At 44.4% G+C, this 14,277-nt stretch overlaps 1 protein-coding gene across 2 annotated transcripts in view; it reads right to left on the bottom strand.

The window, feature by feature from the left end:
* Positions 1–9,778, bottom strand: part of LOC149303679 (BAR/IMD domain-containing adapter protein 2-like) — a 32,915-nt gene extending 23,137 nt beyond the window's left edge. The window contains exons 1-6 of one of the 2 annotated variants that reach the window (XM_089479771.1): positions 9,702–9,778; positions 4,697–4,772; positions 4,474–4,560; positions 2,373–2,434; positions 2,037–2,108; positions 283–420 (exon numbers count right to left, since the gene is read on the bottom strand). In XM_089479771.1, coding sequence (XP_089335897.1) covers positions 283–420; positions 2,037–2,108; positions 2,373–2,434; positions 4,474–4,560; positions 4,697–4,772; positions 9,702–9,749 — 483 coding nt within the window. In that variant the 5' untranslated portion in view covers positions 9,750–9,778. Of the gene's footprint in view, positions 1–282; positions 421–2,036; positions 2,109–2,372; positions 2,435–3,713; positions 3,792–4,473; positions 4,561–4,696; positions 4,773–9,701 lie in introns of those variants that run through there. The other variant, XM_089479772.1, reaches the window with a different exon arrangement.
* Between the last annotated feature and the right edge of the window lie 4,499 nt (positions 9,779–14,277).

Genomic DNA, 14,277 nt, shown 5'->3' with positions numbered 1-14,277 from the left:
TGTGAAGATGGCACTGGGATGGGCATATCATTTGTCCAATTCAACTTTGCCTGTGATCACTACATCTTATAAACAAGTTCACCCGATTTGCAGAGAGAGTGTCTGGTTGTTCCCGCTCCGGCCCAGAGAGCCTGTCCTGCAATTGCACACATCCGGTTTCTGGCAGGATGTGACACTCTTCCCTGGGGGGATGTGCAATGTTCCCATTGTTTGCTTAAGCACTTCCCCTCATGGAGGATGATGATCTGACCTCGCTCTTGCATCCTTCACAGTCGAGCTTACCTGCACCTCACGATCCCCGTATTTCTGTGGGTTTTTGCTGTTCTGGCACTTCTTCCGCAGTTTCTTCAGCTCAGCCTGACATTTCTCAATGGACTCTGCTTTGGCACGGTGTTCACCTTGGTATTTCTTCAGGGTGGCCTACAATGTGGGGAATTGGATGGGGAAGAAGTGGCACATAGGGTGACCAGTTCATCTTGAAGGAACGGGATCTTCTACTGCAGGTATAAGGAACCTTTAGCCCCCTAGATGTCTTGGGCTTCTTCTCCGAGTGACCAAATATCCTACTTTTCTAAGACATGTCTTACATTTCAGCCTTCTGTCCATGCAGAATTCCACAATGTCCTCCATTCTGAGCACTATTAAGAAGCATGAATTTCTATTTATATGAATGTTTTCAGCCTTTACTTTGTAATGTCCAACATTTTGTTTTAATGTATTACATTTTGCAGTGCCTCGTCCTCCTTTTAGGGCTATGACATCTGGTCATCCTGCTTCTACTCCCAGGCTGCATCTGCATGCAGATATAATGCAGTTTGACACTGCTTTAATTGCCATGGCACAATGCTATGGAATTCTGGGACTTGTAGTTTATTGTGACATTAGAACTCTCTGATAGGGAAGATGAAATATCTCACAAAGCTACAAATTCCAGAATTCCATTAGCATTGTGCCATGGTAGTTATTCTTTCATTATTTTTGCACTATAGATGCAGCCCTGAAATGTGACATGGCCATGGATAGTAAGGGATTGTGGGAGTTATAGTCCAAAACATGAAAAGCCAAAGTTTCCCTTCTCCTCTACGGATCCCTTTTGCCTTGTTCCACATAAAAACACAGGCCTTGCTCCCCTAACTGCAGTCAATTTTTGGATCTCACTTTGCAAACTAGGAGATGAACAGATTGTATGTTGACAAGACAGAAGGCTGGAAAACATTTCTCAAAGAAATATTCTGTAATTAATAAATAAACTGAGTTCCTGCAGAACCTTTGGTTGGCCTTCATCAAAACACAAGCCTGTCTCCTGGAGGGAAGCTGGTTGTGGTTTTCTATTTTTTTTTCACACCCAGCTATATATCTTCATTTAGTATTCATGTAGAGTTTCTTCCTCTTATTATATCACAAAAAATAAGTGGGAAGAAGGTGTGTGGAGCAAGGGCTTTCTGGAGGAGAGTAGGTCTCTGTCTCCTCCACTTGCTAAGAGGCTGCATTATGCATTGTGGGTAAAGTTTGCTATCTCCCAAAGCAGCTAAAAGGAATGGAAATGGAAATTAAACAAATATGGAACCAATTTTTAACTTTCAAATAAAACAATTTCCAGGGCAAATGGATTCCTCATCCATGGATTTGACCATCCACATGTAGTCTGAAAAATGTGTGTGTGTGTATGTATTTGTGTGTATTTCCAAAAAGCATACTTTGATTTTACCATTTTACATACGGGACACCATTTTACTGCCCCATTGTATTTAATGGGACTTGAGCATCCACGGATTTTGGTATCCACAAGAGGTCCTGGAACCAGTAGATATCAAGGGCCCCCTGTATAGTTTTCTCTGTGGCACCCTACATACACTCAGATAGTTTATGATTACTTTACATTTTACAAAGATAGCTTCTGGATGATCCAAAATTAAGCTTTGAGCAGAATCCTACACAAGGAGAATGAGAACATGAAGGATAGATGGACAAACATTCATGGGAACAGACAGGCAAGCTTGACATGGCAAAAGAGTTCAGATGAATTATTCTCTCACCATCAGATACTTGATATCCAGTTCCAGTTTGTGTTCCAGTTGGGATAACAGCTCCGAGTGAAAAAGCTTCAGCTGGGACCAGGTGACAGAGAAGCAGGAGAGAATATGAGAACCAGGGAAATGGAGACCAGTGCCAAAGCCTCGCTCCCATTGCTTGGGGAACCCAACAATGGCTACAGGACATAACAAGATACTAGGGAAGATGGACTTGCAAATTTGATCTGGGGCGGCAGAAAGGAGGAGGACAAGGAATTCATTGGTCTAAAGTGACCCATTTGTCTAATCCAGGTACATCTAAAATCAGGTTTAACTGACCCTTCATATACAGTTACTCACCGTCTCCTCCAGCTGTACTTGGATCTGCCGGTGAACCTCAGCCATCTGGAACAATGTGTCACCTGTAGGACAAGGTGACTGAAGGGTTAATACATCCCAAGCATTCCTTGGTCTGTGAAAAGATCTTTTGTCCCCCACCCTCTGACTTTGTCTGTCCCACGGTAATCTTCTTTTGGATTAATTCTTTTCCCTTGGAGTTGTCCAAAGAATCCCAACCAGCTTTAATTGGAATGACCATTCTGGCAATACTCAAACAGGGAAGAAGGACTTTCACTCTATACATGATTTTGTGTGTACAATTAATGCAGTTTGACACAGCTTTAACTGTCATGACTCGATGCTATGGAATTCTGGGATTTATAGTTTTGTGAGATATTTAACCTCCTCCGCCAGAGATCTTTGGTGCTACAAACTACAAATTCCAGGACAGCATAGCAAGGAGTGTCAAACTGCATTATTTTTGCAGTGTAGTTCAGACCTGTGTAGCTTCTGCCTTGGATACGCAATGGGCAATTAACCCTCTCTTGTTAGAGGCGCAGGCATTACTTTTAAATTGAGTACTGATGGCTGAACCAACTAAAGTAGAGTTGAGGAACCTTATTTTCATTACAGGGTAGTATTTTGTGATACTACGTTCAGTGATATACAGGGACTGTGATTTATGAGTAACAGTAGTACAAAAAATATTTTTTGCTGATTAAAACAGATCATACAGTCATCATAATCAAGTGATAAAACTATCTTGGATTCTACCATTTTAGGCTACCAGTATGTATATGAATGATCACCCACTAAACCTGAATGTGCTAAAATACCACAAAGTTAGAAGGTTAACTTTCCTTGGCATGCTTCCCCCCCCCCAATACACAAATAGGATTTTTTTTTCCTTTTGAGAAAGGATTTAACAACGCACACCTGGAACCTGAAATGTTAAAACCCCAAAACAATCTGACAACTTGATTCTGCTGGCTGTATAAACTGAGAAAGAAAAAGAGATGGGTAAACAGGAATAGCATGTCATATGAGTATTACTATGCAAGCAGTATCTGCATGACTGACCAATTTCCAGAGATTCCAGGCAGAATCTGTGTCAGACACGTTGTGCATTTGTGGTTATGTGAATTTTAGATTCTCTGGTCTCTCTCTCTCTCTCTCTCTTTTAAAATGCATTCAATGGCGGTTATGTGCATGCTTACTTCCCATCCTCTGGATTTCAGTGACACTTGCTCCTGAGTAAGCATACATAGGATTGGGCTATTCAAGTCTATTTCTTAATCACTGTATCATGCCTTATTCTACGTCTAGCTCCATAAAGTCGGCTTGCTTTCTGCAAATACATACGTGCATGCAGAAATTTTCTAAAGTTGGGGCACAGAATTTGAGGCTTGTCAGATATTGTTGTTCAGCAACCTCTAGAGGACTGTAATTTTCCTGTGAAAAATGCAGTGATAAGAAGTAAGTACAGTGGACCCTTATTTTACGCTGGGGTTTGGTTCCAAAATCCCCCGTGTATAACAAATCCGTGTATGGTCAAGTCCCATTAAATATAATGACATAGCAAAATGGTGTCTCTTATAAAAAATGGAAAATCAAGGTTTGATATTTGAAATTTATACTTTTTTTGAATATTTTCAAACTGTGGATGCTTGAATCCGTGCATAAAAAATCCATGTATAAGAAGGGCTGACTGTATACCCTCCAACATTGCACAGATGAAAACTGGGACACAGGTGGGACACCAGAGTGTGATCAAGAGGGGAAAAGGTATTAATAAAGAAGAACACACAAGCTAGGTATGCAGCAGTTTGTTTTTGTCTGAGCTTACTGGGAAGGGCAAGATTTGCTCCCTCCTCTGCTCTCTTTCTTGCTGTTTTGAGTGCAAAGTACTTATACAATTCAAACTGAGTTAGCAGCAAGTAAGCTGAGGACAAAGGGAGGAAATGGAAGGAAAAGAGAAAAATTGGGACATATTAAAAACAGCTGAAAAAGTGAGCTGACAAAAGGATTAATCCAGACTGTTCCTGCCAAACTGAAATAGTTGGAGGGCATGTGTATGTCCCTATTCTTCTACGGAGGCAAGAGATTAAATCAAGAAACCTACCCAACTCCTTGGATCCTTGACTGTCGCTGGCCAACTCACCAAGTTTCACCAAGGCATCAAAATAACCCTTGGCAGCCACTGTGACTCCTACAAAGATGGGGAAAGGGGAGGACAGAGCACTGAATAACTAACTCTCAAAACAAATGTCATAGAGACCTTCTAAGAAATACCAGCTTTGACCTGGTCCTAGGTCAACGGCTGGTTTGAAAGGTTATTCCATTACCTGAGAGTGCTTTCTGGTAGTTTTTTCCCATGGTAACAAAATTCCTTAGACTGGGGTTGAATTGGTCCAGGATTGCCTGGTTACAAAGGAGAAGAAAAAATAAATAAATGATCTGAATGTTTTTTCTGGCACCAACTAGCCAAAGTTAAGCGTTTTAACATCTCACAGAGAGAGAGAGAGAGAATTTGAGGTTACACTCAACTTCCCCAATGAAAACCATAGGAATCAAATAAAAGGACACACATTTGGACTGGATCCTCTCCCACTGCCCCTAATCCTTCTACAATTCTCTCTGACTAGTTGGCAGACAGGCCTTTTTTCAGGAAGAAAAAAGAAGAGATCGTTTACTTAAGAGAGAGACAAGTAGAAGGAGTGTAGATGGGGAATGTACAGAGGAGGGAATGTGTATTTTGGGAAGAGGAAAGATAAAGAAGGAAGGGGAGAAACAAAGAGCGTCTACACTATAGAGTTAGAGACCCAATGTGGTGCAGTGGTTTGGGTGTTGGACTAGGATGCTGGGAGGGCAGGGTTTAAATCCCTGCTCAGCCATGGAAACCTACTGGGTGACCTTGGGCAAGTCACACTCTCTCTGACTCGGAGGAAGGCAAAGGCAAACCCGCACTGAACAAATTCTGCCAAAACAACAACAACCCCGTTATACGTTTGCCTTAAGTGTCCCATAAGTGAGAAAGGACTTGAAAGCACACAACCCCACCACTTCTGAGTTATATCGGCTCCATACCACTTTATTGGCCATACCTCCATCCTATGGAATCCTGGGATTCAAAGCCACAACCCCTCTGAACAAATCGTACCAAGAAAATCCCATGAAAATCCCACCTTGGGGTTGCCATGAGTCACCAACTATATGAAGACACACAACAACAATGAAGGATTTGGAATTGTTTGCCTCCATGTGCTATTTTTATTTCATTGATACCCTGCCTTTCTCCCAATATGAGAGAAGGCATGTACAAAATAGATCTGTTTTCAACACAGGTCTGAACTCTCTCTAGAAGCCAAGATGATCAAACTGAGACTCATACTTCTGACAGATCATTAGAAAGGCAATGATGCTTGGTAAGGTAGAAGGCAGTAGGAAGAGAAAAACCCCTTGATAGACTCAGTCAAGGAAGCCACAGCTCTGAATCTGCATGACCTGAGCAGAGCTGCTGATAACAGGGTGACTCGGAGGTCTCACATTTGTAGCATCACCATAAGCTGAAGTTGGTTTGGCAGCAATGAACAACAACGGAACTAAAAACTGTTGGAGCATGTCAAATTTCAGACAGAAAAACATTCCATAATCTGGGTGCCAAAACACTGAATGCACTGTTCCAAAAGACTGCAGATCAGGAGCACACGGCAACATCAGGAGGTCCTCTCTCTGGATGGCCTCAAGAATCAAATGAGGTGCTTCAGGTAACAATGTCCAAAGTTATGTTCAGCCTATCCTACATTATAGAACTGTTGTATGTCTTGTGTACTATTCCTCCTTCTTGGAGGAAGCTTGGGATAAAAACATAATTAACAATCATGGTGGCAGTAGCAGTGGTAGGAGGAAAAGAAAACCCTGATGAGTACAAAATGCAGTTTTCATCTTGTTGCCAGTTTCCCCAGGCAAAGATACCCTTACAGCCCAGATTTTACAGAACGTTTCAAAATTTTAAAGATTTTACAAAACTCAAGGGAGATCAGGTCTCCCTAGTCTGCCCTTCCAGGGGCGTCACTAGGGGGATGCAGACCCTGAGATGGGGATGACACCACTGCTCCCCAAACAGGCTGTGGCACTTTTACCCAAAGTACTTTAAAATACTGAAGAGATGGTCTAGTGGGGCAAAGAGAAAGTGGGAGGAGAAAGGAGAAGTCCTCTGTGTGTGTGTGTGTGTGTGTGTATTATTTTTAATTTTTCTTCTAAAGATCACATCTTATCAGATCTTCCTTTTAACCATAAGCAACTACTGTATATACTCCTGTAGAAGTCTAAAAATTTTAGTCAACAAATTGATACCAAAAAAATCTGAATCGGCCTATGTAAGTAGTGTACTTTAACTCTCATAAAAATAGAAACCATCCACTGGTGAAACACAAGAGTGTAATCTGTCCTGGAAGCACTAACCTTCCTCTGTCCTGTCATCTACCTATCCTTCAGGGTGAACACAATTATGCCTCCTGCAATTTTGCAAGTTCTTTGGCATTAGTTCCCTTGCTTCAACCTTTAGATCCTTTGTTACATGACTGAGCCCCTGTGCAGACCAGCCTTAAAGGTCAGCTTGGCAGCGGAGTTGGGGTGTAGCATCCATATGACACACGCCCTGGCTCTGCCCCCAGGGTGGTATGCTGCTGTGCATTGCTCCACATGACGCGCGGCATCACAGCACTTCTCTGGCGCTGCGTCCACACGATACAGTGCTGAAGGAGTGCTGTATAGCCATGCCACCGTGGCTATCACACCCATTCCAGGTCGCAAAAAGGAGCTGCTTTTTGCAGCTCCTCTGTAACTCCTGGAAGGGCCAGAACAGGGCCGTGGCATGCAGTTGCTGTGGCCCCGATCTGGCTGAAAAAGACTAAGGCCTGTTACAGACAGCCAAAATAAAGCTGCTTCGAGTCACAGTAGAGGTATGGTGTTTCAATGATGCATGCGTCCTAAGAGTCCAGAAGTCACACCAAAGCCATGCTCCAGGCTGGAGTGTGGCTTTGGTGTGACGTCTGGACTCTTAGGACACATGTATCATTGAAACACCATACCTCCACTGTGACTCGAAGCAGCTCTATTTTGGCTGTCTGTAACAGGCCTAAGATTTACTCTGGACATATCCACGGGTCATATCAAAACCCATCATTTTGGCCCCCAAACCTGCCCTCGACTTATACATGAGATTGACTTATAGTCAAGTATATGTGAGTATGTACATATAAATACATTTAGGCTGTGTGTACAGAAGGTATTTTAATTTTTCTTGTTTACGTATTACCATTACATTCGGTGATATACAGGGACTGTGATTTATGAGTAACATTAGTACAAAAAATATTACTAAGGATTTGGTATAGTATGATATGGGAGGGGTCAATGGGGGGCTGCCACCACGAATTACTGGGTGACGCCAACTCTAGTGATACCACTGCTCCTTTCCCAACCACAGCAAAACCCTGATGTCTGCTTTAACAGCTGTCAGATGTGTGTCTTTGACGCGTGCGAAGACAGTACGGCGCACAGGAACCCTGTCTGATGTGTGTTTCCTCTCCTCTCCGGAGAAGAACAGAACATTGCATCCAGTTGGAGTCAAGATGTTTACAGGGGATGGGCCTCTCCAGGCGTTTTGGGAAAGAAAGGGGTTAAGTTTTCCTCTCCATCTCCCAGCCAAGTACACTGTAGAGAAAGAGGGAGAATTTGGCAAGGGATCTGCTTCATTTCCATAAGGAGGGGAGAGGAAGAAAACACACACGTTCAGGATTCACACCAAAGGCTTCCAACGGCCTCAGAACCCAAGCTGACAAGTGAGAGACCCTGGATTTCATTCAAAGCAAGGAAAACCCAAACCAGAATCTGCCCCCCCCCCACCTTTCAGTCCTCTCCTTCCAAGGAAGGAAGACACTTTAACTGAACTTTTCCCAGCCACACACCCAAACTCTCCATGGAGTGTCTAATAAATAAAACCAGGCACCAATCCTTCCCTGGCTCCCCCTTTTCTGCAGGCCTGTCGGGGGCATTTAAAGCCTAAGAACAATGGAATGTGTCAGATTGAGGAGGAGGAGAGGTCTCTTTCTTCCAGACAATTCCAATGTCTGATCAGGAGTATGAAGAGTGTGTGATGAATAGCGAAAAGAGGAGACTTTCTACATCCTGCTATTCAGTCTGGATTCCCCCCATCCATCCATCCATCCATCCATCCATCCATCCATCCATCCAAAGGCTGGGACAAGGACTAGCTGGGTCTCTCCCCACACTCTTCCTCTCTCCTCCCTTCCACACTCCCTCCTTCTCCCTTCTCCTTGCTATGGGGCTCTCTTCCTCCACCCAACCAGCCCCACAGATCCTGGGGCAAGGGACAATATTAAGAAGAGCCAGAAAGCAAGTCAGGTAGTAATGGACTGTAATGATGGGAGTCCATCCTCCTCCATGGAGGATTGTAGGGCTGAGGCAGAGGAAGGATGTAAAGAAAACATACCAGGAAGGAGAGAGAGAAAGAGTTTGGGGGAGGGGAGGAAGAAGGAAAGGACATTTGGAAGAAAAGAAAGGAATGTGGAAGGGATGGAGGGATGAAGAAGCAAAGGCAGATGAGAAGAAAGAGAAAGAGGAGGAGGAATTTGGGGGAGAGAGAAAGAGGAAAAGTGGATATGGAAGAAAACAAGGGAATGTGGAAGGCAAAGGTGGATGGGGAAGAAGGAAAAAGAAGAGGAGGAGGAATTTGGGGTGGAAGAGAAAGAAAAGAAAAGTGGAGGAAAAGAAAGGAATGTAGAAGGCATGGATATAGAGGTGGATGGATGGAGAGGAAAGGTGGATGGAAGAAGACAGAAAAAGAGGGGAAGGAGGAATTTGGAGTGGGAGGAGAGAAAAAGAAGGAAAGAGCATATGAAGAAAAAGAAAGGAATGTGGAAAACATGGATGGAGAAATGGTTGGGGGAAGAAGGAAAATGAGGAGGAGGAGAAATTTGGGGCTGGGGGAGAGAGAAAGTAGAAGAAAAGAAGGGAATGTGAAGGAAAGGATGGAGGGGTGGTTGGTTGGATGGATCAAAAACAAAGGTGGATGGGGGAAGAAGGAAAAAGAAGAAGAGGAGGAGGAGGAATAAGGAAGAAGGGCAGATTGGACTGAAGTCTGGAAGGAAGGAAGGAAGGGAGGTCTGGAGGGCAGAGCAGAGTAGGAATTTGGGGTGGATGAGAAAGAAAAGAAAAGTGGAGGAAAAGAAAGGAATGTAGAAGGCATGGCTCTAGAGGTGGATGGATGGAGAGGAGGCAGGGGGATGGGAGAGGCCGAGAGGCCTGGAGGGGAGGCCCTCGTACCCGGTAGACGTTCTCGGTGAGGCGGTGGACCTCCTCGGAGCGGGACATGATGGTGCTGCTGCTGCTGCTGCCGCCGGGGAAGGAGCGAGCGAGGCTGGGTCGGGGGCCGGACTCAGGCCGAGGAGGAGGAGGAGGAGGAGGGTCTTCTTGGGGCAGAGAGGAGCCAGAGGAGCAACAAGTGGCGGGGAGGGGAGGGGAGGCAGCAGCAGCAGCACCTTCCCTCCCGCAGACCACACACCCCCACCCCCCCAGAGGCACAGCCTGAGAGTTTTTTGGGGGGAGACTGCCCCCCCCAAAGGTCCCCTTCTTCCAAAGACCTGAGGCAGGGCCTAGAGAGACCTTTCCCTGAGAGTCCCTGAAAGGAAGACACAGCTTTCCTCTAGACTTCGGTCTACTTCCTCAGATGCATTTGATGAAGCAGAAGGGGAGACACGTGGCTGCATCCACACTGGAGAAATAACCCGCTTTGGCACCGCTTTAACTCTCATCTGGCTGAAGGCTATGGCATTCTGGGAGTGGGAGTTTGTTGTGGGGCCAAGAGCTCTTTTTGACTTCCAGAAAATTCCCAAAATTCTCAACTTTCTAGCCGGTTTAATGTTGCGTTAACCTCGACGTGTCTGAAAACCAATTGCGCTTTTGCATGTCATCTTAGGGTTTTTTGGGGGGTTTAAATCCCATTTGAAATCCTGTTTCTGCACAGGATGCGTCCTGTATGCTCAACTCCTAGGCTGAATGTGTGCAAGTTCTCTGTGGCCATTACTTTTCTTTCTGTTCCACAGTAAGCCTGCCTTTGCATTTTCTTCCTCAGCCTTCCTTAGGAGTTGCTATAAGTCTGCGATGTTTTCTGCTAGTAGTATTGTCACCTTGTAACAGAAAGTGTCACCTCGCCCTTATGATGCCAAGGGATCTTGGCACACCGTTGAGACTATGAAATGAAAGAGAGAAGTTGGTCACACGAGCTTCCATAGACTTTATGCTACCTCCTCCGACAGCGGCATCAATAGGGTTGGCGTCACCCGGTGTGAAGATTCAGGGTGCCATCCCTTCTGCAGTCACCTCCTCCCATCCTACACCTTACAGAATCCTTAGTAATGTTTTTGTACCAATGGTACTCATAAATAGTGATGTAAAGAATATTCGTCAATATCTGGTATTTGAATATTTTGAAAGCTTTCTAAAGAGACCAAATTATGAGCCCTTTTGGGTTTTAATTCAATAGCCAGGATTTGAGTATTTAGCATAAGCAAAGCTACCGTTCATACTGGTTTTTTCCCAGCGGAGGAATGTTCTTTAAACCTCCGCCAAACTTCCTTTTGACACACTAATTGAGTTTGAAATGCCAGGTAATTAGTGTAAATGTTCGCCTCCCTTGTCTTTCATTTTCATTCAAGAAATCTGTGAAAAATACTTCTCAACTGTTTGAAAGTGGGACTTTTGAAAATAATATTTTGCATCTAATTCTCGATGGATGAGAAGAAACAAAATTGGTTTGTCACAAGGCTACATCATAAACCATAATTCCCATATATCGCTGAATCTAATGGTTGTGGCTGTGACATAAACAACTAACACGATTAAAATTATATCTTTAAATGACAATATCATATGCACAGTATAAATGTGTTTACGAGAGTTGGGCCTCCACATTTGCGGCTGACAGAGTTGCACTGGAGGATCTGGAGATTCCTAGGAAGTGTTCTCTCAGGTAAAAAGGAATAGTTATTATTATTATTATTTGTGGTTTATCCACATTCACAGAAGTCCTTCACCTCTAACTCCAACTCAATGCTCAAACCACTACAGCATTCTGGCTCTCTTTTCTATGGTGGGCCTTATAGCCCCAAATCTTTGACACATGCTCCTTCAGAAAGTGTATTCACCTCCTCCTTTCTGGCCTTCGGAGGGTTTTAGACCCTCCAGATTTTGCAGGTGAAAACTGGGACACGTGTGACCAAGCAGCATCAGAGTCTGGTCAAAATGGCAAAAGGTGTGAATCCAGGAATGGCATACCAGCTAGGAGAGGCTGCAACAGATTGCTTTTGCTTGGGACTACAGGGAGACTCCACCTGCTCCTTTCCTTCCTGCTGAGTTCAGTACCAATAACTTTTGTACTTTGAACTCAGTGTTCCCCAACTGAAGTAAGCCAGGGACAAAGGGAGAAAGTCGGAAGAGGAGAGAGAAACTAGGACATTTAAAAAGCATCACCATGCTGGTTCTCATTAGTATTGGAAAGTTTGTTTTTGTTGTGTGCCTTAAAGACTTATGGCAACCCATTGGTGTTGCAGGACTGTTGTCGTTGTGTGCCTTCGAGAGTCATTTCTGGTGACTCATGGTGATCCTAAAGCAAACCTATCATGGGGTCTTCTTGGCAAGATTTATTGAGAGGGGGGTTGCCTTTGCCTTCTTCTGAGGCCAAGAGAGAGTGAGTTGCCCAAGGTCATTCCATGGGTTTCCATGGCTGAGCAGGGATTCAAAACCTGGTCTCCAGAATCGTAATCCATCACTCAAAACACTGTGTTGTGCTGGCCTCATATTGGAAAGTATTTGTGTGTATGTGAGTGCAGGTCACCTGTAGAATCTCTGTGTCTCTTTGAATCTAATCTAATAATCGCTTTGCCTAATGGCAGCTATTACCAGGTTGGGTGGGTCACAGACTGAACAACCAGCTTCCACACCATTTCCCCAGTCACGTTAGCAGCCCCTTTTCCTGACAGCTACAGTTATGTGTTTGTTTGATTTTTAAATTGGAAAATCAGTCATTGATCTGCTGCTCCAGTCGGTAGCTGGACCCTAAGAATAAACTGGGATTTCCTCATTTCAGATCTTGCCTGCAGAACAAGCAGCTATCTCTCATCCTCCACTCTCAACTGAAGCGGAGAGATAACAGCGAGACAAAGCCATCTGCTGTAAGGAATACTGAGACTCTTGAAGCGGGTGAGATAAATCAAGAACAGCACCAAAGGGTTGGCATCACCAGGCAAACGTCAAGGCCGTACTCTCCAACATTTCACAGATGAGAATCGGGGCACATGTGGCCAAGTGACCTGTAGAGTATGGGCAAGACAGCAAACGTTATTAATGAGGAAGAAAAGACAAGCTAGGAGATGCTGCTGAAGTTTGCTTTTGCATGAGGTCCCCAATCTTATCCTCACAACAGGCCTGTGAGAAGTTTCCGGACAAGAAAGAGAGGGTAGGTCACTCAGAGAGTTTCATGCTCAATGGAGATTACAACTGGGATCTCCCACATCCCTATCCAACACTGATCACTGCAGGGAGGCTTCTTAAGTGATCTAATGTGGGAGACTGGCAGAGTTTCTATCCCAATGTGCCAGGGACTGGTAGCTTATTTGTACCCATTAACCATCAGTTTCTTTCTTTCCTGGAAACTTGCTGTATACTGGCAGCCAAGAATTTGTGGACTGCACTGCAGTACGATGAGAGAGGTAACCTGGTAATAGATGCCATTAGGCTAAGTGATTATTAGATTAGATTCATAGAAAGATAGAGATTCTACAGGTGGCCTGAAATAGCAATGGATCTGGAAGCTGGGCGCAAGGAACACTGGCACTTTTTGGCAAGAGATTTGGCTGTGCCTGCTGCGGTTGTTTTTCAGGGCTGGCGTGATTCCCAGCCGTGCAGTGGAGCTCTGGGCAACTTGCTTTTTCCCATGGGACTCGGTCCAGGCCCCCTGTAGCGAAAGTCTCAGGCCCTGAAACTTTTTACTGCCAATCCTGCATCTTTACCTCTGTGAGCTTTGAGAGAAGGGGCCAATGCATACTGATTTCAGGCTTTCCCCTGCTGGTTGTCTTTGGCTCTTGCAAGGGGGAAAAAGTATGCGCTGCTAGGTTAGACCTAAGCCTGGGGACCCAGGATTTATGGGTGAGTAACAATTGTACTCCCTGTTATCATGTATGGATGTGAGAGCTAGACAGTTAAGGAAGAAGATAGGAAGAAAATCAATTCATTTGAGATGTAGTGCTGGAAAAGAGTGCTGAGGATCCCAGGGATGGCCAAGAAGACAAACAAATGGATCCTAGAACAGATCAAGCCAGAAATCTCCCTGGAAGCCAAGATAGCTAAACTGAGGCTGTCGTACTTTGGCCGCATCATGAGAATGCATGACTCACTGGAAAAAACAATAATGCTAGGAAAGGTGGAGGGAAGTAGAAAGAGAGGAAGGCTGCACGCTAGATGGATGGACTCTATTAAGGAGGATACAGGTATGAATTTGCAGGAACTAAGCAGAATAGTGGAGCACAGGGAATCTTGGAGACATCTCATCTGATTTTATTTATTTACAGTTCTTAAATCCCACCCTACGTTCTAACTGGAGCAACTAATTGCAATACGGAAAATCACACATTTAATATACAGGGATGATATAAGAAAACGTCTGACAAACACACCTCTTTTTATCAAGTCTTTTTACTTCTTCCTTGCCCTTTCATTTTCCTGCTATCCTCTGTCTAGCTGGAAGGTTTTTTTCTTTTTGTTTAGCAGCATTGGCATTGGGAGAAGGATGCAGGAAGACTGGAGAAGCATGAACTTTTGGGACTGGGTTGCAGTACCATGTCTG

The sequence above is a fragment of the Sceloporus occidentalis genome, unplaced genomic scaffold, assembly GCF_023333645.1.
Source record: "Sceloporus occidentalis isolate IW3139 unplaced genomic scaffold, rSceOcc1.0.p SCAF_14, whole genome shotgun sequence".
Taxonomy (NCBI): domain Eukaryota; kingdom Metazoa; phylum Chordata; class Lepidosauria; order Squamata; family Phrynosomatidae; genus Sceloporus; species Sceloporus occidentalis.
The sequence above is the reverse complement of the archived record's forward strand: the minus strand, read 5'-3'. Positions and strand labels throughout refer to the sequence as shown.